At 31.5% G+C, this 20,974-nt stretch overlaps 3 protein-coding genes across 4 annotated transcripts; all 3 read left to right on the forward strand.

Annotated features, from left to right (window-relative positions):
- Nucleotides 1–284: 284 nt before the first annotated feature.
- LOC133672755 (protein SHORT-ROOT-like) lies at nucleotides 285–2,141 on the forward strand. The gene has a single exon (XM_062093272.1). The coding sequence runs from the start codon at nucleotides 473–475 to the stop codon at nucleotides 1,706–1,708; it is 1,236 nt and encodes a 411-aa protein (XP_061949256.1). The 5' UTR covers nucleotides 285–472; the 3' UTR covers nucleotides 1,709–2,141.
- A 9,718-nt stretch (nucleotides 2,142–11,859) lies between these two features.
- Nucleotides 11,860–13,857, forward strand: LOC133672775 (large ribosomal subunit protein eL38z/eL38y-like). Its single transcript, XM_062093303.1, has 3 exons — nucleotides 11,860–11,986; nucleotides 13,171–13,354; nucleotides 13,650–13,857. Exons 1-3 carry the CDS (start codon nucleotides 11,984–11,986, stop codon nucleotides 13,670–13,672), a joined length of 210 nt encoding a protein of 69 aa, XP_061949287.1. The 5' UTR covers nucleotides 11,860–11,983; the 3' UTR covers nucleotides 13,673–13,857.
- Nucleotides 13,858–15,600: 1,743 nt separating this feature from the next.
- LOC133673462 (protein TRIGALACTOSYLDIACYLGLYCEROL 2, chloroplastic-like) lies at nucleotides 15,601–19,119 on the forward strand. 2 transcript variants are annotated; one of them, XM_062094287.1, is made up of 6 exons: nucleotides 15,601–15,782; nucleotides 16,234–16,946; nucleotides 17,048–17,377; nucleotides 18,185–18,300; nucleotides 18,594–18,684; nucleotides 18,794–19,119. In XM_062094287.1, exons 2-6 carry the CDS (start codon nucleotides 16,422–16,424, stop codon nucleotides 18,884–18,886), a joined length of 1,155 nt encoding a protein of 384 aa, XP_061950271.1. In that variant the 5' UTR covers nucleotides 15,601–15,782; nucleotides 16,234–16,421; the 3' UTR covers nucleotides 18,887–19,119. The 2 variants fall into 2 exon arrangements, with proteins under 2 accessions (XP_061950271.1, XP_061950272.1); XM_062094288.1 differs by having other exon boundaries at nucleotides 16,280–16,946.
- The last annotated feature ends 1,855 nt before the right edge of the window (nucleotides 19,120–20,974 follow it).

Below are 20,974 nucleotides of genomic sequence, written 5' to 3' on the forward strand. Positions count from 1 at the left end.
GTAATGTTTCTATAGGGCATAAACATACCAAATACTTCTCAGGGAACAAAATATGTAATCTTTCTTATGATATTGCAGAAGAGTCATAGGAAACCACATATATGCCCCTAGTAATCACCATAGGGTTTAGCTTAAAACATATTATAAAATGCACATAAAAATAGAAATTCATATTAAGAATATATATATATATATATATATATATATATATATATATATATATATATATATATATATATATATATAGCATGACTATGACCCCCAAACCCCAAAATATATATAATACTACGGATTTCTATATCATAGCTTTGTACTTGGCCAATTTTGAATTAGCAGAGGTACTGCCTCTAGAGTCAAAGGGGGCCTCCCCTATCACCCACGGACATAACCATCTTCGGTCCAAAAGACAGACTCAAACACTTATTTCCTTCCCACCAACAAAGCAATGATCAAATAGCAGCTAGCTATAGACATGCAAAGCAATAGCAGCAGCAACAACAACAATCAGCCTCAAACTAGTCATACATCAACAAGCCGTTCTTCGGACTCCGGTGAGGCTTGTGGGGCAGGAAACAAATGGGCATCAAAGCTTCTTAGTGAGTGTGCAAGAGCAATCTCAGAGAAGGACTCTAGCAAGATCCATAACCTTCTATGGATGTTAAATGAGCTTGCCTCTCCTTATGGAGATTGTGATCAGAAATTGGCATCTCATTTCTTGCAAGCTCTCTTTTGTAAGGCTACCGACTCCGGCCAACGATGCTTCAAAACCCTAACAACAGTAGCTGAAAAGAGCCACTCCTTTGATTCAGCTAGGAAATTGATACTAAAATTCCAAGAGGTAAGCCCATGGACTACTTTTGGTCATGTGGCTTCAAACGGTGCAATTTTGGAGGCCTTAGATGGGGCGAGCAAACTTCACATAATTGATATAAGCCATACCCTTTGCACACAGTGGCCTACTTTGCTAGAAGCTTTAGCTACAAGAAATGATGAGACGCCGCATTTAAAGCTCACCGTCGTGGTAACTGCTAGCATTGTAAGATCAGTCATGAAAGAAATTGGCCAAAGAATGGAGAAGTTTGCTAGGTTAATGGGAGTGCCCTTTGAGCTTAATGTAATTAGTGGGCTAAACCATTTAGGAGAGCTCACAAAGGAAGAGCTAGGAGTTCAAGAAGATGAAGCTGTCGCGATTAATTGCAATGGGGCATTGAGAAGAGTTGGAGTAGAGGAAAGAAATTCTGTGATCCGGATGTTTCAGTCACTTAACCCTCGAGTTGTGACAATTGTTGAAGAAGAAGCTGATTTTACCAGCTCAAGATATGACTTTGTCAAGTGCTTTGAAGAGTGCCTTAGGTATTATACACTATATTTTGAGATGCTAGAGGAGAGCTTTGTCCCAACTAGTAATGAGAGATTGATGTTGGAGAGGGAATGTTCAAGGAACATAGTTAGGGTTTTGGCTTGTGATGAAGAAAATGATGGAGGAGAGTGTGAAAGAAGGGAGAGGGGAAGCCAATGGTTTGAAAGGCTAAGGGAGGCATTTTCCCCTGTTGGGTTCAGTGATGATGTTGTCGATGATGTCAAGGCATTGCTTAAGAGATACCGAGCTGGGTGGGCACTAGTGCTACCTCAAGGAGATCATGAATCAGGAATTTACTTAACATGGAAAGAAGAACCTGTGGTATGGGCTTCTGCATGGAAACCCTAGAGGAGAATTATGCTAGAACACCATGATCTCCACACTCGAAGTCAAGGCTTAGCATGGCAATTTATTCACAATTTGGGAAGCACTGCGATGAACACAACATATTGATTCCTGTCAATCATGAAGTACTACTACTTTCACTTTTCATTTCTTCTTCTCATTCATGCATATTTGTGTCTTCTGTACTCCAACTTTTCTTTTCTTATGCTTTATGCTTGGGAGTTTGTGTTGCTTTTTAACAACTTTAATTAGATCATTGTATTTGTTTGAAGGTGTTTGCACTTGTTCCTCTTTTTCAGTTCCACAGCATCCCTTTCCCTTTTGGCTTTCCTGCTCAATATCTTTCTCTTCATCCCATAGTGGGCAATTTGTAAGCAGTACATGTTTTCATAGAAAGCGATGATATATATCAATGATATGATATAGTTTCTATCCATCCACTATCCAAGAATAGCTAGCATGCACCACCTTTAATTTTTCTTTTCCTTTTCTTTTCTTTTCTAATCTTTTTAGTCCCCTTTATTCCTTCCTAATTTCCTAATGTACTATATTGACAAATCTTCAGTGGACTGCTGGTGTAAATTAGCTACAAACAAGTAAGCATAAGTACATGCATGGGAGGATTCGGTGTATAGTTTAGGTATTGTTCTTGTCCTTGCTTTCCATCTTCCTGCAATTCCCATGGCAATTCAAGAAACAAATTGAATGATCCTCTCCTTCAATTCTTATTAGAATATTAATGTCTACCAGAACCTAGCTAGCTGGTGACATATATATGCCTCCAGTCCTTCCAAAAGGAGAGGAAAACAAAATGGAAAGAAGAAAGCGGGATTAAATAAATGACTATTTGGGAATATATTCGTTGATGGTGGTGGGTGGCCTGCAAGAGCACCCATTTATTATTGTTTAAGCCTCTGATACATTTAATTATGTTATATTTATTTATTGATAATTACATAGAAGAGTTTCGAACTCTAAAAAAAGAGGAGATATATATTAATTTCAATTGATTTATTTATTTCTTCTACAAAAGTATATAAAAGAGCTTCAGGTTTTTTTTAAGAAAGAGTAGATATTAATGTCAATTTATTTATTTATTTATTCTTCAGCAAAAGAGAGGCACAAATTTGAGATTTCCTGGAGAAGAGGCACGAGAATTAATTAATTGAACTTGTTAGATTCTACTATATATATATATATGTTAATTAATTGAGATATATAAAATTAATACCTAAATTAAATAATTAACCACTTTCTATTTTGGCCAATCTATTATATTGATTTTTGTATATTAAAATAGAATTTCTGTATGAAAGAATATTTAGACAAATCAATTAGCACATTTAAACTAGCATATAAAAATAATTATTCGTCCCATCGATCCTTCGAACCATAATGGATAACACTGTTGCAAACCCAATTACCACCACCATATATACCCAAGAGCCAAGCAGATTAAACTAATTTAATTTATTCGCATGATGCTAACGAGCACATCTCTACATCATCAATTTGGAGAGTAGCTAGGAGATGACGTTTTCAATGATGCACGACTGAAGTTAATTTATTAAATTATTTGTCCCAGATCAGCACAAGAATCCTCTCCTCTCTGCGATGATATTGCTGTAGGGGAGCTAACCTAAAATTGCCAGATGACTAGAAAGTTTCTTGGCCAAGAGCAAGTTGTTTTATGGGCAAGTGGATGGATGGTAATAGCCTAATAGGTTTTGTCGAGCTACTGAGAAACCACAAATTAATTAATGGGTTCTCAGAGACTTCACCAACTATGCGAAAAATGGTAGTAATTAATTAATTACTTTATGACAACATTCTCTTGCGAGGATCTAAACTGGATGGATATTAGGGTTCTTGGATTAGGTGAAAAAAAGAGAGTTTATGACAACATTCTCTTGAGGATCTAAACTAGATATATAGGGTTCGTGGATTAGGTGAATCTATTAGGACATTAATACCTTGTATCTATCACCATTCGGTCAATAGTTTTCATGTCACTCTTAACCTAACACATTACACACATCTTATCCACAAACTTTCCTCTATTTTCATATGCTTTGATGAATCGGTTGAGATATATTCCCATATATGTACGTATCATCATAAAACGTTATACATGAAGAAGGTAAGCTCAATGGGGATTCTTATTTTCCTTGGCTAATCGATCCCATGTGTGATCATGCATCACAGAATTGATCAAGAGGGGCTGTGCTATTGGAAAAGGGACAAGAGAGGACAGATTTGTGAGGAAATATATACATAAAATTGACATAAAGAAAAGAGAGAGGGACCGGGAAGAGACCTTGGTGGCAAACAGATGAGTACCAACTAGATCCCATGCTTGCTTTTATGTCTAGCTAGTGATTTGAATAGCATATTTGCCTTTAATTGCCATACTCGTGTAGCAACTTTAAGCCAACATTATATAGTGGAAAACATCTTTTGTGGATTTAGATAAGACTTTTGCTATTTTCTCACTTACATATATCTCTGATCGATGGATCATGCACAGCTTTCTTCAGGAACCTATATTATCATTAACATTTCCATCACATGCTCCCATACACACAGATACACTTGCCGTCAAACACGCATGGGCACATAATTGTAAAGAACCTTCCTTTCTCTTCTTCAAATAATTTATTTTACTCATCTTTTCGTGTTTGTTCTCTTGTTATTAAAATTGACATGGAAGATTCATTCATGATCTGTCCATGACTTTAAAAATATCAATTGACCCCACAAATTAATTTAAATCTCGGTCAAAACATGTTTGATATTCACTATCATAATCTTATATTTACCGACGGAGTTTTCTGTCGGTATTGCCCATAACTTTATATTCGTAAAGTATATTAATTAAAAAAAATTAAGAAGAAAAAAGAAGAAAGGAAAAGAATATTTACTTGAGCATGGAGAAGAAGAGAAGATAAAGAAATGGATATTGATATTTTTCAATACGAGGAAGAAGAAGACGAAGAAGAAAAAGAACAAAGGAGCTTTGTTTGTTGTGAAATTAAGGATTCTAGACTTTTTATTGAGGCGTTTTAACGATGAATAATTAAATATTAATATTTTTAATCATTTCATCAGTGATTCCATCTAAATATTTAATTTAAATTTTTAATTTAATCAAAAATATTCAGAAACCATTAAATATCACCGATGACTTTTCAATTCATAAATAATTTCATCTGTAATATTTAATTTAATAAAAGATTTTCAAAAAACCACTAAATAACACCGACGACTTTTCAATCCGTCAATGATTTTGTCTGTAAAGAAAAGTAATTAATAGTACAATTTGAAAGTGAACAGTTCTAAAACTCTCTAAAAAATACCAACAAATTTTTTTGTTAGTGATTTCCTTTGTAATTCACATGATGAATAGTTTTCACAATTTACCAATGATTTTACCGACAGAATAAATTTTATCGGTAATTTTGTTGGTATAAATGACACGTCATCATTTTTTATTTTGTTTTAATTATTTTTTTCATACTGTACATAATTCTCTTAGTATATAACGAGGGAATATTGCCATTGGTTAAATTCGTAGGAAATTTACAGGTGAAAATGCTCCCTCAGTATTTTTATTTGTATTTATTAATTTTCTGGTAGTGACTAAACTCTCTTTTAGATTTAAAAAAATATTTAGATTAATTTTAAAAAAAGCTAGTACCTCGAGAGTGGCTTTGCTTAAACTCTTTGTTTTTAAAAAATATGTTTATCAGTAGTCTCACCCCTTAATTTGTGCCATAAAATATTGCCTCGAGAGTGGCTTTGTTACCAAATGTGATAGTCTCTATCCACTCCATTATAACACTATCTAAATCGTGTGGGGGAATCATTGTTCCCCCACATACAAAGCACTGTGGATTACAAATTCATAGTGCTTTCCTTTTTTCTTTTTTCTTTTGCTATTTTTTCTTGTTTTACTTTTTTTTTCTTTTTTTTTCAACTTTCCTATTTTTTCTTTTTTTTTCACTTATATTTTCTTTTGTTTCTTCCAAAATTATTTTTTTATTTTACTTTTTAAATATTGACTTGGTTAAAATTTTTGCTTTGTAATTTTTTTCTTTAAAATACTGTGGATTACTGCGATGTTTTTCTACATAGTTTTTCTATTTTATTTCTTTATTTTTCAAAATTATATTTGTTGATTTTTTTTAATATGGAGCTGGTTGAGAATTTAGTTTTGTAATTTCTTTTCTTTAAAACATTGTTGCTTGCTACAGTGTTTCTCCGCATGGTTTTTTTAATGATTTTCTCCGAAATTATCTTTTGTTATTTTATTTTTTAATATTGAACTGGTTAAAAATTACAGTTACAATATGTGAGGAAAACGTTGTAACTTTCCTCGAAAATTACTGTTGATTGCTACAGTGTTTTTTCCCACATGGTTTTTTTCCTATTTTTGTTATGTTTTTCCCTAAAATTATTTGTCAATTTTATTTTTAAAATATTAAGCTGGTTAAAAATTATAATTACAAGTAAATACAAGTTTTTCCTCACAAAACACTATGGATTGATACAGTTTTTCCTCACATGATTTTTTTTCCAGTTTCTTTTGTGTTGTCTTTTTTTGTAATATTTTTTTCCAAAAGTATCTTCATCAATTTTATTTTTTTTAATATTAAGTTGGTTAAAATTTCACTTTGTAATAAAGCTTAATCATGTGAGAAAATCATTGTACCTTTGCTCATAAAACATTATGGATTGCTACAATGTATCTCCACATAGTTTTTTTTGTTATATTTTTTTTCAAATTATCTCTTTTAATTTTATTTTTTTAATATTGAGTTGCTTGTGAATTACAATTACAAGTCATTACAAATAAGGCTAAATCATGTGGGGAAGCACTATAGCTTTCATCACAAAACACTGTGAATTGCTACAGTGTTTCCAATATGATTTGTTTTTCCTTTTTTTGGTGTTTGTTTTTTTATTTTTTTTCTAAAATTATCTCTGTCAATTTTTTTTAATATTGAGCTGATTAAGAATTTAGCTTTGTAATATTTTTTCTTTAAAACACTGTGAATTGTTGCAGTGTTTTCCCATGTGATTTTTTTATAATTTTTTTTTAAATTATCTTTGTTGATTTTTTTTAATATTGAGTTGGTTAAAAATTATAATTACAATAAAGTTAAATCATATGAGGAAAGCGTTGTAGTTTTTCTCACAAAACACTGTGAATTGCTACAATATTTCTTTAAATGGTTTTTTTGTTTTATTTTATTAGGAAAAGCGCTATAGTTTTCCTCACAAAACATTGTCAATTGCTGCAACGTTTTTTCTCATGGGTTTTTTTCCATCCAAAAGTATCTTTGTTGGTTTTTTTAAAAAAATATTAAGTTGGTAAAGAATTTAACTTTGTAATTTTTTTTGCTTTTTATTAACTGAAAAGTTAAATCATGTGGCAAAAGCACAATATCTTTCCTCACAAAACACTGTAGATTACTACAAATCATTTTGTTCTGTCTCTAAGTTTTTGATCACCAACACAATTTTTTTTCCCATCATGAAATATTTGTTCCATCATACCTTTAATTTCTATTACTTATTTAGTGGTGGTTCACAATTATAACACTATCAAGTGTATTTATTTTATAAGCCTACGGTAGCGCGTTGGTATATCATCTTTTATAAGGTATTGTTTGTTTTGTTTTGACCACACATGCATGGCTTCATGATTTTATCCCACAAGAAGCATCTCAGGGTTTAAGACTTTAAAGCCCTAGACCACTCTAAGGAACTATATATCTCATCTCCAGTAACACCACTATTTTTTTATATTCCAAGAAAAAAAAAGGTGCTAATTGAATCATGTCTTCTCACCAAGTTCTTTTCCCAGCCAAGATTGCTTCATAAATGGTAACAAAAGAGAAAGTATGTCCACAATCATAAGCCAAATAATGCTAGAATATAAATACCACTCTTCTAACTATAGCAATGAAACTCTGCATAGCTCATCACATGGTTTAAAGTCTAGGATATAAATTGAATGGGTTCGCTCAGATCTGTTAACACGATTTCATTTTAATATTTTAATTTAAAATGATTAAAAAAAACTATATTTTAATTAAATCGATCGAGTTATTTACCGAGTAGACCATTCCATTTCCATTTTAACTTTCTCTACACCCCAACCGGGGGCAAACCAGCCGAGTTTAATAATTGTGCCTCTAGTAGACAAGTGTAAGGATCCCACTTCTTGGCAGCACATGAAAGCAAGCACAGTAGCAATAAATCATCGCCTGAAAATCTAAATCTAACATGCATGAACCCAGGACTCCACCAAAGTAGAACTTTTCCGAGTCTAGCTAGAGAAGCTTACGTGCAATTATAACTCACATTCTAATTCGAAACCATTGATTTATACTTTACAAAATCCTCCGAACGCCTTGATTGTACACCTAACTACACCTATTTTCCCTTATTGTCTCATCCCTCTACTTTTGACATTTTCATGATTTGATCCCTCTATTTTTTTTTTATTAAGTTCATCCATGCACTCCATGATCGTTAAAAATCTGTTCCCTCGGTTCAGTACTTGCGTTGATTTCAATGTTGTTTTTTTTTTAATTGTTTAGTACAGGAGTCAGAATTATTTAAAAAATAAACAAATTGACGAAAAGATATTACTAGTAAATGCAAAAATACATTGAAAATAAAGCATGTGTGTGTCTATATATATATATATATATATATATATATATATATATATATATATATATTAAATCTAAGAATCTCTCACCCAGCTAGAGAAACATGTTTTTGTACGGACATCACTAACCTTTTACATCTTTAATCGACTCTTCTTTAACTATGAAAAGGGATTGTATCAACTTTTGTAGTTTTACGACTTTATCAAATTGACGAAAAAGGTGTTAATTACTAATAAATGTAGAAATATATAAACACAGGCACAAAACTTCATAAAGTCATAGAACTCCAGAACATGATACGATCCCTTTTCACATTAAAGATGATTGACATTCTTACAAAAACAAGTTTTCTCTGGTTGGGTGAGAAACCATCAGATTTAGACAGGATTATATATCTCACCCAACCAGAGAGAACTTGTTTTTGTAAGAACATCTATCACCTTTTACATCTTTAATCAACTCTTCTCTTTAACTGTGAAAAGGGATCATATCAACCTCTAGATTCTTATGACTTTATCAAGTTTTGCGTGTATGTGTTGTATGAATGATATTTTAATGCATGGTATTTTTAAAAGTATTTTTTAATTTAAATGTATTAAAATATATTTTTTTAGATTTTTTTAAATATTTTATATTAGCACATTAAAATCATTCAAAAACACCTAAAAATATTAATTTAGTAATTTTTTTAGAAGAAACACTTTGAAAAATAGACTATAACACAAAAACAAACACTCACAAAAATATATTAGATTAAGTCATAATTGAATTATACACTTTTATTTTAGTTGAAAGTCACTTCATCTAGCGAGTTGATCCATGATCTAGGTGATTCAAAGCATAGGCTAGACCGGGTTTCAACAAAAATAGAGAGAGTTGATTTGTAGCGACCTAGTCAAAAACTTAGGTTGACGCACCACCCGATTAGTTCTGAAAAAAACTTAGTTAAAACTCGTTAATTTTATTTCCTTTAATTGTTTTCAAAATAATGTAATTTTTGCTTTTTTTATATAAAATTAAAAAAATTAAGCTGATTTGGATTAACTTACCTCATTTGTGAATTGAAAATGATCTCGGATTAATCTCTAAATCAAAATTAAAAGCTATGCTTGTATATTAATGATGTGTTTATTATTATTATTATTTTCCAATTTAGCTCATCCTCGGACCCTACCTATCTCCTTGAAAAGAGATGTTTTAAAGGTTTTTCTTTCGCAATCATTCAGCGAATTGAATAGGAGGCAAATTGAAAGTGAAGGTTAGAATGATATGCTTCTATATATACTTTTTTTCCGGATAAAAGGGAAAATGTATTGCAATTATTGGCCCCTATATTTTATCACTTCACAATTATTGATCATGCAATATTGTAAGGTACTCCTCCTCCCTTCCAAGATTATTAAAAAATTAAATTATATTATGTTGGAAATTATTATTATTATTATTATTATTATTTTGTATATTTGTAAATCTTTGTTAAAAAAATTACTTGCACATAAAAATAAATATGCATAAAATTTTAAAGAATTAGGCATAATATTAATATGATCAATAAATAAAAAAATTCATGCAACATAACAATTATTCAATCAAATAAATATTGAATTAAGAAACATGCTATTAACACAAGTTTAGGAAACTTACTTGTTGAAGACAATAAAAAAAAATAAGAAATTTAATGTTGTTGCCAATGATTTGAAACTTTTATCTTTAAGATGTAATTACTCTTCACTTGATGCCAACAGTCTCAATGTAAATGCCTCTTAGAAATTCAACAACATTTTATAATGTTGCCCTTCTTTTTAAGGTCTATGAACTTCCTGGAATTGACTCAATTTTTCCCCTTACAAAGATTGATTCCCAAAGTCTAGATTAGAAAGAATAAATAGAAGAACAAGTCTTAAAAAAATAACAAGAAAAAAAAAAGAACTTAAGAAAATTCTAAACACTCTTTCTAATCTATTTAGAACTTAAAACCAAAACATTAATTACCCATAATTCATGAATATTTATTAATTATGATGAATGTAATGTTCATTAATAAATATGTATTCATAGTTCATAAAAAATCATAAATATATTCATTCTTATTATATCATAGTTAATGTATTAATTGGTTCATGTTTTAAGATATTTTAGGGACTAAAAATTAATAATCAAACATGAACTTAATAGCAAAAAATATTTTTTTATTAATCAAATTCAAGCTCAAACTGATCATAAGTCACTCCCTAATTCACAAAACTATTTGGAATTTAAAACTTTTGTTATTCAAATTAAGATTTTTTTTAAATGATTTCACATTCATTTTTAATTGTTTTTAAAAACATGTTAATAGTCAACATTAAAGTAATCATATCAAATTACAACTCCAAATGATAGTTATAAAACCAATTCTTCTAACAATTTACTTTAAAAGATGATATTATATTACCTCTTTACCTTCACAACAATAAAAGAAATAAAATAATATCAATAATTAACACACACACACACACAGAGAGAAGTATTGAAATCAATGACAAATAAAGAAAAAACTACATTAGCTAGTAGCTACTACTCTTGAGGTTTGGACTTGAGAAAAAAATCTAACAAAATCCATCCTTATTAATTAAAAACTTGGGTGGATTCAAGGACGTGAACTAAAAAACTAAAGAATTTTCTATCAAATCTAAGAACCTTTTGAACAATGCTTCACTATGATGTCATTATACCTTGACTGCATGTCTATTCTAAGCAAGTCTTCAATATCCATCATCAAAGCTATATTGCATACAATTATATGGTTTTCTAATAACCCTAAAACCTTTGGTCAGCTTTCATGAATTCTAATACATGCCTGGTTCATTTTTAGTATGAATAGAAATGAATCAAGTATTGTATAACATCGTGGTCGAGAATGACTCTTGAAATCCAAGATGGGATAAATTTAAGCACAAAAACAAATCATTTCTCATTCCCGCCCTCAATATCGAAATGGGTTTTTTTTCTTCAATTGGAACGGTATTCATCGAGTTAGACTAGCAATGCTTCATTTTTTTTATCATGTCCCTAGTAATGCTTATAAAATCCAACTCAGCTCATGATTTTATTTGATGTTTTGGTAATAAGTAAATACATGTTAATTTGAATTGACTCAAATTAAGTCAAAACAATCTCATTTCAATATTTTTTAAAAAATTAAAATAATATTATTTTTTTAAAAAAAATTATATCCAATTTTGATCAGATTAATTAGGGTTTGAGAGTAGTCAACTTATATGAATTAAATTTTGGATTTGATGGGACACTAAATTGACTCACCTATGGTTTTTATAACAATGAGGATTTGGTAGCTCGAAAGAAGAACAAAACACATAGATCAAACTATTTAAAGCCTTTGGGTCAGTAGCCCAATAAGTTGGAAGCCCACAAACACAGACTCTGGCGTAATAAAATCAATTTTATAGGGCCAAACCAGTCAGAAACCCAATAAATTTTCTAGGGTTTAAAAGCAGTGATAATTGTCTCACTGTATATATATATATATCTCCACTTTAACAGAGCTAGGGTTTGGGGCGTGCTTATACATCACTGAAAACGAAGATCTCTCAAAATGGTACTACTCTTTTACCTCCCTTTATTTTGCTTACATTTATTTGTTTGTTTGTTGCAGAGATCATGTTTCTTCGTGGTTTGTGTTATTTTCTTTGTTTTTTGCAAGACAAAACGATGAGTTTCTGTGCGTGTTTTTTTAAGATGTTGTGTTTTTTTAATGTCTGTCTTTTGGTACCTGGGATTTGTTGGGTGTTTTTGTATTCATTGTAACACTTTGAAAGATTGAAACTTGGGGTTAAGAATATAATGAAGTTTTTGACTTTTTGATCGTGGAGCTCTATTTTTTGGAGCTTGTTCGTTGTGTTCTTGATTTTTTGATAGTGAAGGAAGAAAACCCAGAAAAATAAAGTTGTTGTGGGCTCGGAAGAGAATGGAATTAGTGATTGGTTAATGTTAATGGTAGCTTTATGTGTGAGAAAGAAAGTGATATTAGGTGTGGAGTTGAAATTGCCTGTAATTGTAGCTTTCTTATGTCGAAGTAGGTCTTAAAGCAGATTTACTGCAATGTGATTGTGGAGGTTATTTTTTGTTGGGAACATTTTTATGTCTGTGTGTTTGATTTACTGAATCCAGTGGTGCTCAAACTATTAGTCTTAGCTCGGTGGGAACTGGGCATGGTTTAAGGTACAATTTATTGAAATCTAGGGTTCTTTCTTGTAAGACTGAGTGAAAGATGTCTAAATTTTAGAATAAGAGAAAGGAGCCTGCAAATGGAGATAGGTAAAAAGGATATGGTCTAATAGAATTTCAGTACATTTGTTGCTTTGCCATTTTGTTCCCTGTCCTCTATTTGTGATCAGATGTATAGATTGCTATTGACCAATGGGAAGACCTTTTTTTCCCCATTTAAGCACCCTTTGCATCAATGTGAATTTAATTTTTCAAGCTGCTTAATCTTGAATAAATACTGGGTAGAGCTTTGGACTTTTGCATCTCAAATCTCAATTGTTTTGAGGTGTATGAATCTCTTAATATTTTTAAATTCTTTTGTCCATTCTTCTGCATTGAAAGAATTTTGAATGAGGTTTGAGAATGGTTGCGAAAATGGGTGGATGTACCTAATCATGTTTTGTCAATTCATATCGTTTGATAATTTGATTTTATAATCTTTTTTATTTAGTGATATTTTCAATCATTTCATTTTGGTGCTTAGTGTATTTGTTTTTTTTTTGTTTTGATACACAGCCTAAGCAAATCCATGAGATCAAGGATTTCCTTCTTACTGCCAGAAGGAAAGATGCACGCTCTGTGAAGATCAAGAGGAGCAGAGATGCTGTCAAGTTCAAGGTTCGCTGCTCGAAGTACCTCTACACCCTTTGTGTCTTTGACACTGAGAAGGCAGACAAGCTGAAGCAATCTCTTCCTCCAGGTCAATTATCAAAACCCCTCCTTGTCAAGTTATTATTCACAGCTTTTAATTGTTCCATGCTTCTCTAGTATTCTTAACTTGTGAAATTCACAAACTCAAATTTGTACATAGAACCAATAAGAACATGGAGATAAACGAAAAAAATAAAAACCACTACCAACAAGGCATATATGCATCTGTTTTAATTATCAACTTGAGATAGTCAGATGATTTTAGTATCGTTATTTCTGCAATTGCAAGTTATTGATGATAGGTATTCTTTTTCCTTAATCGCAACTTCATTATTTGCCTGCAGGTTTGAGTGTTCAAGACCTGTGAAAGAAGGTAGTCTGGTCCAAGCTTGTCAGTTGATTTCTAGGAGAGATATGAACAAGAATTTTCCTTTCTCATGTTCCTTTTTTGATGTTTAAAATACTTCCTAAAGGATTTTGGCTTGGTATTTCACTGTGATGAAGTGTTTATGGATCTTTTGGTAGTTAATGGCATCCTGAAATTTATCTGGAGTTTTGTGGTTTTTTCTTTTGATTCTGTCTATAATGTCTATCACCATCTTTTTCAGAGCTTTCATAGTTTTTGGATTCAAACAGCAAGGATATGGTCCAAACATCACTATTCAATTTGGGGTGATAACTTTCTGTGCATTTATCACTTTCGGGTAATAACTTTGCATGCTAATTTCAGGTTATATCCTCGTGTGCAAAAGAGCAATTTCAGGTAATAACCTGGTTTTATGGCACCTAGTTCGGCCAAAAACTTGCCAATTTCGGGTAATAACTAGGTTTTCGGGTAAAAACTTGGCATGGAAACATCTAGTTCGGGCAAATACTTGTAAAGTTCGGGCAAAAAAACTTGGCATATTCGGGTAAAAACTTGGCATCTGAGGTTGTGCTTTGGCATGGAAACACATTCTTCGGGGAATAGCTAGCCAAGGTCGGGCCTCAACTTTGTGTACAAGCACTAATTCGGGCAGTAGTTTTTCGCTAATCCCATATGTTTTCAATTTCGGGTAATAAGCTGCCATGGTAACACCCATTTTCGGTTAGTAACTTACCTTGAAACTCCAATTTTGGCCGATAGCTTTACTTGCAAAGACAACGGGCATCTGGGAGCCAAAAAAGAGCTTACAAAATATATATATATATATATATATATATATATATATATATATATATTAGCTCCTCTTTTTCTTGATTTTGCAGCTCCACGATGGAGAGGCTAAATAATTTTTATGTTAAAAAAAAATCATTTCTACATATCTTAAAAGAGCCCAAGTATTAAAATATATTATTTAAATACTTCTTACATCAATTAAATTTTTCTCTATAGTTTTTCTTAAAAATCTAAAAATATTAATATTAAATATATTAAAATACAAATGGGTGTTAAAATGGATTTTTTTTATTGGTGTACATAAAAAAATTATATTTACACTAATTAAAAAAAAATCTAAAGAAGCCAAATTAAAAATATGTAATAAAATAGCTATATAAACAAAAAAAAAAAAAACGAGAGCATAGTATTATTAAGACTACGATATTTCTTCATTTTATTTTATATCAAATGTATTAAAATACAACTAATTTTTCTAAATAATTTTTTATCATTGAAATACACAAATAAATAAATAAATAAACTATATTTATATTATTTAAAAAGTTATATTAACAATTCGAATCTACTAAATAGCATCTCAAGTCTCAACTTTTAGATATTCGATCATTGGTTTCTGAAAAAGAAAATTCAGAAGATGATGATGTCCTTGAATTGAGGTGGGGTTAAATGGGACAAGGTTTCAAGCTGTCCTTGAAAATGATTGGCTCTAACAAAGGGGTAAGAAATTCTAAATTATTTTTTTTATCATTTTAATATATTAATATTACAAATAAATTTTAAAAATTAAAAAATATATTATTTTGATAAATAAAATACACTTTAAAAAATAACTTTAAAAAAATTAAACTCTGATGACCCTTAACTTTAAACTGGAAAAGAATTGACTCTATAAATATTCAATTTATAATTCAATTGATCATGTTAATATTAGATTTAAGTTTTTTTTTAAAAAATAAAATGATAAGTTAACTTTTTATTAAAAAAAAATAAAACAGTATTATTTTAAAATAACCCGGATACATCTAAATTATCCTGTTTAACCCGAGTTTTTGTGGGCCGGGTTTATGACTTTGCATAAAGCAAGCTATCGTGGATTCAAGACGGAAGGCACACCTGCCATATCACTGTATAATGACAAATATACCCTTATTCTTTCACTAAAATGACCCACTAAATCCTTGGAGGACCTTCCTGCGAATCGAACATTTCTTTGCCTTCCAACACGTTTGAATTGTCTCTGTGATTCAATATCTCTCTCTACTACACTTCAGATACTCATAGTGTCAGAAAAGGAGAGAAATCCCATCTCTCCAAGGTAAGTTGTTTTTCCTTCTTTATTTTTTTCTGTATATAAGCACGTATCTGTTTTGTTTTTATCAATATGTGAACTACTGTTTGGTCACTGAGAAAATACAATGACTTGAAATGGAAAGTTGAAATTTTGAATCATGGGTTTTTGTTTAACTGGTTGATATTTGAAACCCAGTTTTTAGTTTTTCAAATTGAGTTGTTTTTTTTTTAATGGAATCTTATTTTGAGTATTTGACTGGTCAAGGAATAGTTATTTAGAGAATAATCAGTGCTCAAGGTAAGGTAATTGAATGTGTATCTATGTTTGAAAACCGAGAAAATGTGGGAAAAGATAATGAGGGGTTTTTCATTGAGCTAAATACAATAACTTTTCTTTGTTGTTTTTTGGTATTTTAGTTAATTCAGAAATTTGCAAAATTAAGATTGATTTGGTGTTTTCTGGGAAATTCATGAAGGGTTTTGTTTTTGCTGTTGCATTAACTGGACTGATGGAGATTTCAGCTGCTGAAGAACGTTATGAGAGTGAATTTTAGTTCAAGAATTGGTTAAACGACAAGTCTTTATTGAGGGATTCTACCCGTACCCTTGTTGTGAAGCATTGTCAAAGCTTTTGTTGAGTTGTAACTGTGCAGAAACTAGAAAGATGTTTGGGAAGTCAGTAGTCCAAGTGTCAAAATGCCCTCCTATGCTATCTTCGTCATCATTGATTAATGTATCTCCTGGTTCTTCAAATTTCCTGCCTTGTCTTCCAGCAAGACCGCAAAAGAAACTCTTGGGGGTGCGGGCTATGTCAGCAGATACAGGACATAGCCAACCACCACCCTCTTCTTCGGAGAAGACGAATCCACTTGCTGTTGTTTTGGAGGTACCTGTTAATATTTGGAGGCAAACGTTAAAGCCATTAAGTGATTTTGGGTTTGGTCGGAGGAGCATTTGGGAAGGTGGTGTTGGGTTGTTTCTTGTGTCTGGTGCAGTGCTTGTTGCACTCAGTTTGGCTTGGTTGCGGGGGTTTCAGCTGCGATCTAAATTCAGGAAGTACTTGGCTGTCATTGAGTTTGCTCAGGCTAGTGGTATTTGCACAGGAACACATGTTAGGATTAGAGGGGTCACTGTTGGTGAAGTTGTCCGAGTTAATCCTTCCTTGAAGAGTATTGAAGCAGTTGTGGAGGTTAGATTATAGAAATTTGTTTTTTTGTTTCACCCTGGCATTTAAATACTAAGTTTTGTGGTTTTATTAGCAAGTCAAATGCGTTCCCTTGTATTTTTCAGGTTGAGGATGATAAAATTTTCATACCTAGAAATTCACTAATTGAGGTGAACCAATCTGGTCTTCTCATGGAAACAATGATTGATATTACTCCTCGTGATCCAATTCCAAAACCTTCTGTCGGACCTCTTGATGCTGAATGTGTTAAAGAAGGTCTAATCGTATGTGATAGGCAAAGGATAAAGGGAATTCAAGGGGTGAGTTTGGATGCCTTGGTTGGGATATTCACCCGTATTGGACGTGAAGTAGAGGAAATTGGTGTTGCCAATAGCTATGCCCTGGCTGAGCGTGTTGCTGCTGTTATTGAAGAGGCAAAGCCACTGCTTACAAAGGTGTGATGTGACCTCCTTATCCTTTGTTCTAATTTTGATTGATAATAGATAACCTCGAATACACTTTTTAACTAAATAGCTGTCTCACATTTGCAATCATCAACATGGTTCTTGTGAAAATGAAGGCTTTCTTGCTGCACTAGTTAAATGTCACCTGCAGCCTTATGAAATTTCTTCTGACCTTATTTATCTTGATAAAATATGCTGCATGAGGGCCAATCAGTTCAAAGAATTTGCTGGGGTATCCTTTGGGACCAGAAGAAGTGCAGAATTCGTGATAATATAATAAGTGTTAAAATTTTAATAAAATGAAAGAGAGATTTAACTTGAGCATTGCTTTTGTAAAATTTTTAAGAAACTATATATTTAGTTTAGGTGTTCAGGAACTGTCTAGACTCTAGCTTGTTTATTTGATTGATCAAGTAGGTAGAATTCTATAAATGGCAATGCTTTTCAGGGTTAAGATTATTGGCCTTTAATTTGTAATTACCATGAGTGAACTACATTACAGGATGTGAGAGCACAACATTCCATTGTACTAGAAAACTTAGAAAGTGAATAATGTATTCTCATTCCTTTTTCACTAAAACTTCAGCATTATTGTCATATATGCATTATGATCCTTTACAGGTAGGCAATTTGGACAATGGTCGGTAAATTTAGTGCGCAACTTTTCAACACTTTGAATCTGTCTGCATGTATCCTGTGCATGTACTTGTCTACTTTGTGATTGAAATTGCTCCAATTATGTTGTCAACATTTAGCTTGTACTAATGCATACTTTGATTTGATGAAGTGATGTCTCAGATAAAAGCCATGACTGAAGATGTTCAACCTTTGCTGTCCGAGGTTCGTGATAGTGGCCTACTAAAGGAAGTTGAGAACTTAACCAGAAGCCTAACACTAGCTTCTGAAGATTTAAGGTGAAATCTCCCGAATACTTTCTGTTATGTCACCTCCCTCCCTCTCCCCTTCAGTGGCCCCCGAAGCCACCAAAGATTTAACACACATCACCTTTTTACCTTAGGAAACAATTTAGAATGTTCATTGATGTCTCACATTTTTCATTTTAACGTTCACATTTGATTGTGACCTAAATGAGAAATCCAAATATGACCAAAAAGAAACAAAGTGGTGGTCTTTTATGGAAAACTAGGTTTACTGTATCTCTCTCTCTCTTACTAGCTCACAATTGTAAACCTTCCCTTTTCTTCAGAAGGGCACATACATCCATTATGACACCGGAGAACAGTGAGTTGATTCAGAAGTCTATTTACAGTCTGATTTTCACTTTGAAAAACATTGAGGTGAGATCTTAATCTGAAACTTGTTACTTTTTTTCTGATAATGCAGAAATCATGAGTGCTTTTGTTTGTTTGTTTTTTCCCTGTTCTGTTTATTCTTCAACAATATCAGAATATAAGCTCTGATATTCTGGGATTCACGGGTGATGAGGCTACAAGACGGAACTTGAAAGCACTTATAAAGTCCCTCAGCAGGTTATTATGAGAGCAAATGAACTGTGAAAATGGCATGGTAATCTTCAACAATTGATTATTAGATGGCATGAAATGTTTTCCTCATTATGTTAGCATTGATGTAGAAGGGCTCATGCCAGAGTGTTTGTTGAATGTTTTCCCTTGGCCTAGCTAGAAGAGACAGGTAATGCTTCTTTGACGAAAGCATTTTTGTTTTAGGAAACCGTTGATTGGCATTCTGAATATCTTTTCCCAACCAAGAAATTAAGTCCATTTCGCAGAAATAGAATACATCATCAAAAATTTATCACATGGTAAAGAATTTTTCAAAGAATCAGAAACTTCCACACGTATCTTGTAGTAAATGTGCACAAAGATGAAGACTGGCTATTTTGAAGCACTTACTGTCTTGTGATTGCATTTTACATTCCTAGCTTTGTGCTTCTTTTTGTCTCAATGGAAGTCATTTCCCATGGATTTATGCTAGTGTGACCTTGAATCGGGGGGCTTCATCATGCATTTTTAGTAGGAAAAACCATCATGTTTCAAGCAGAAAGTAACATTTTCATATCGTGCATTTGGTGTTAGATGAATGGATTTCAACCAACTTCTTTTATGATGCATTTGAGTGCTCCGCGACTTGGTTTTCGTTTTCCCCAACGAGCGCATGACCATAATTTTTTCTCTTACGAGACCCCAAATATCTCAAGTGTTTTTAACAAGCCCTAGCATGGGGGACAAAAAGGAAGGGGCTGGCTCACTGTTCGTTAGGCTTTAGGTATTCCAAACCGAGTTCCAAAAAAATCTGATTTTTTTTTAAATTAATTTATTTTATATGTTTTTAGGTTGTTTTGTTATGGTAATATTAAAAAATATTAAAAAAAAATAAAAAAATATTATTTTAATGTATTTTCAAGTTAAAAGTATTTTAAAAACAGTTGTTATCATGTATGTTTTTTTCAAGCTTCAATAAAAAGAATTATTTCTTTTTTTCAAGCTTCAATAAAAAAGAATATGGAAAAAAAAATCAATGGTCTCTTGTTTTTTCTTCTTTTTAACGAGGTAATGGACTAGAGGGGAGAGCTAGCCCTTCCTTGCTATTCTTCTTGTTTAGGAATAGTGTAATACTCCAATTTCTTAAAAAAAAAAAAATGGGGTTGGAAAACGGAAAACTAGTTTTTCAATTTTCCAAATTTGTATTGAGCTTGAAAAACATATTTTAGAAATTATTCATAATTTCTCAATATAAATCTTACACTGTTTTTCAAATGAAGAAAAGAAATTAAAGAGATTTTTTTTTCTTTCATCTATAAGCATTTTTTTAGCTATGTAAAACATTCAAATTATTACTTCTTTATATCTTTGTTTTATTTAGTGGCATAAATTTAATTTTTATTATAAATCTAATGTTATTTTTATGATAATCTTTTATTTAAATAAAATAAAATAAATATTCTATAATTAGATTATTACAAATACAAAAACATTAAGATGATTATTATAAATTATTTTTAACAAATGAATACGTTTTTTTAATTTTCTATAAAAAAAAAAGGAAAGGAAAATTGTTTTTCACTAAACTCATGTTCTGGTTTCAGTTGAGAGAACTTGAATGAGTGGTTTTATGAAGATGTCTGATGGGTTTTATCCTCTCTCTGCTCCAACTTACTGAAGCTTTTGAATCCCTCTTTTTTTTTTTTTTTTACAAGACGGTTCGTCTTTCCAAAATCAATGTGAGACCATAGATATTAAACTTGATTTGGAGTTGACTTTTAGCATAAAACTCAGAGTCCAGACTAGGGTTGTGTCGACCTGTGAGCTAGGCCTGGTGTGAGATTAATCATTTTGTTGAAGAGGTGAAAAGGAAATTCATGACAGCATCCTCAAGATCTATGTTTCTGATTTTCTTTGTCCCTTTTTTTGAGCGAAGTTCATGATACTGGGATGTAGAAATTATATTTTAAAGTGTTTTTTTATTTATAAATATATTAAAATAATATTTTTTTTAAAAAAATAATTTATAGTGTATCACAAAACAATCCAAAATCATGTAAAAAAAAATTAATTCAAATGTTTTTACAAATATGGTTGAAGTGCGCTCCCATACACACCCATAATT

The sequence above is a fragment of the Populus nigra genome, chromosome 14 (genome assembly GCF_951802175.1).
Source record: "Populus nigra chromosome 14, ddPopNigr1.1, whole genome shotgun sequence".
NCBI lineage: Eukaryota > Viridiplantae > Streptophyta > Magnoliopsida > Malpighiales > Salicaceae > Populus > Populus nigra.

Coding starts and splice junctions, on each gene's coding strand:
- LOC133672755 (XM_062093272.1), top strand. CDS start 473: ATGCAAAGCAATAGCAGCAGCAACAACAACAATCAGCCTCAAACTAGT.
- LOC133672775 (XM_062093303.1), top strand. Junction 13,355..13,649: donor GAAGCAATCTCTTCCTCCAG/GTCAATTATCAA, acceptor ATTTGCCTGCAG/GTTTGAGTGTTCAAGACCTG.
- LOC133673462 (XM_062094287.1), top strand. CDS start 16,422: ATGTTTGGGAAGTCAGTAGTCCAAGTGTCAAAATGCCCTCCTATGCTA. Junction 18,301..18,593: donor CTAGCTTCTGAAGATTTAAG/GTGAAATCTCCC, acceptor CCTTTTCTTCAG/AAGGGCACATACATCCATTA. Junction 18,685..18,793: donor TCACTTTGAAAAACATTGAG/GTGAGATCTTAA, acceptor CAACAATATCAG/AATATAAGCTCTGATATTCT.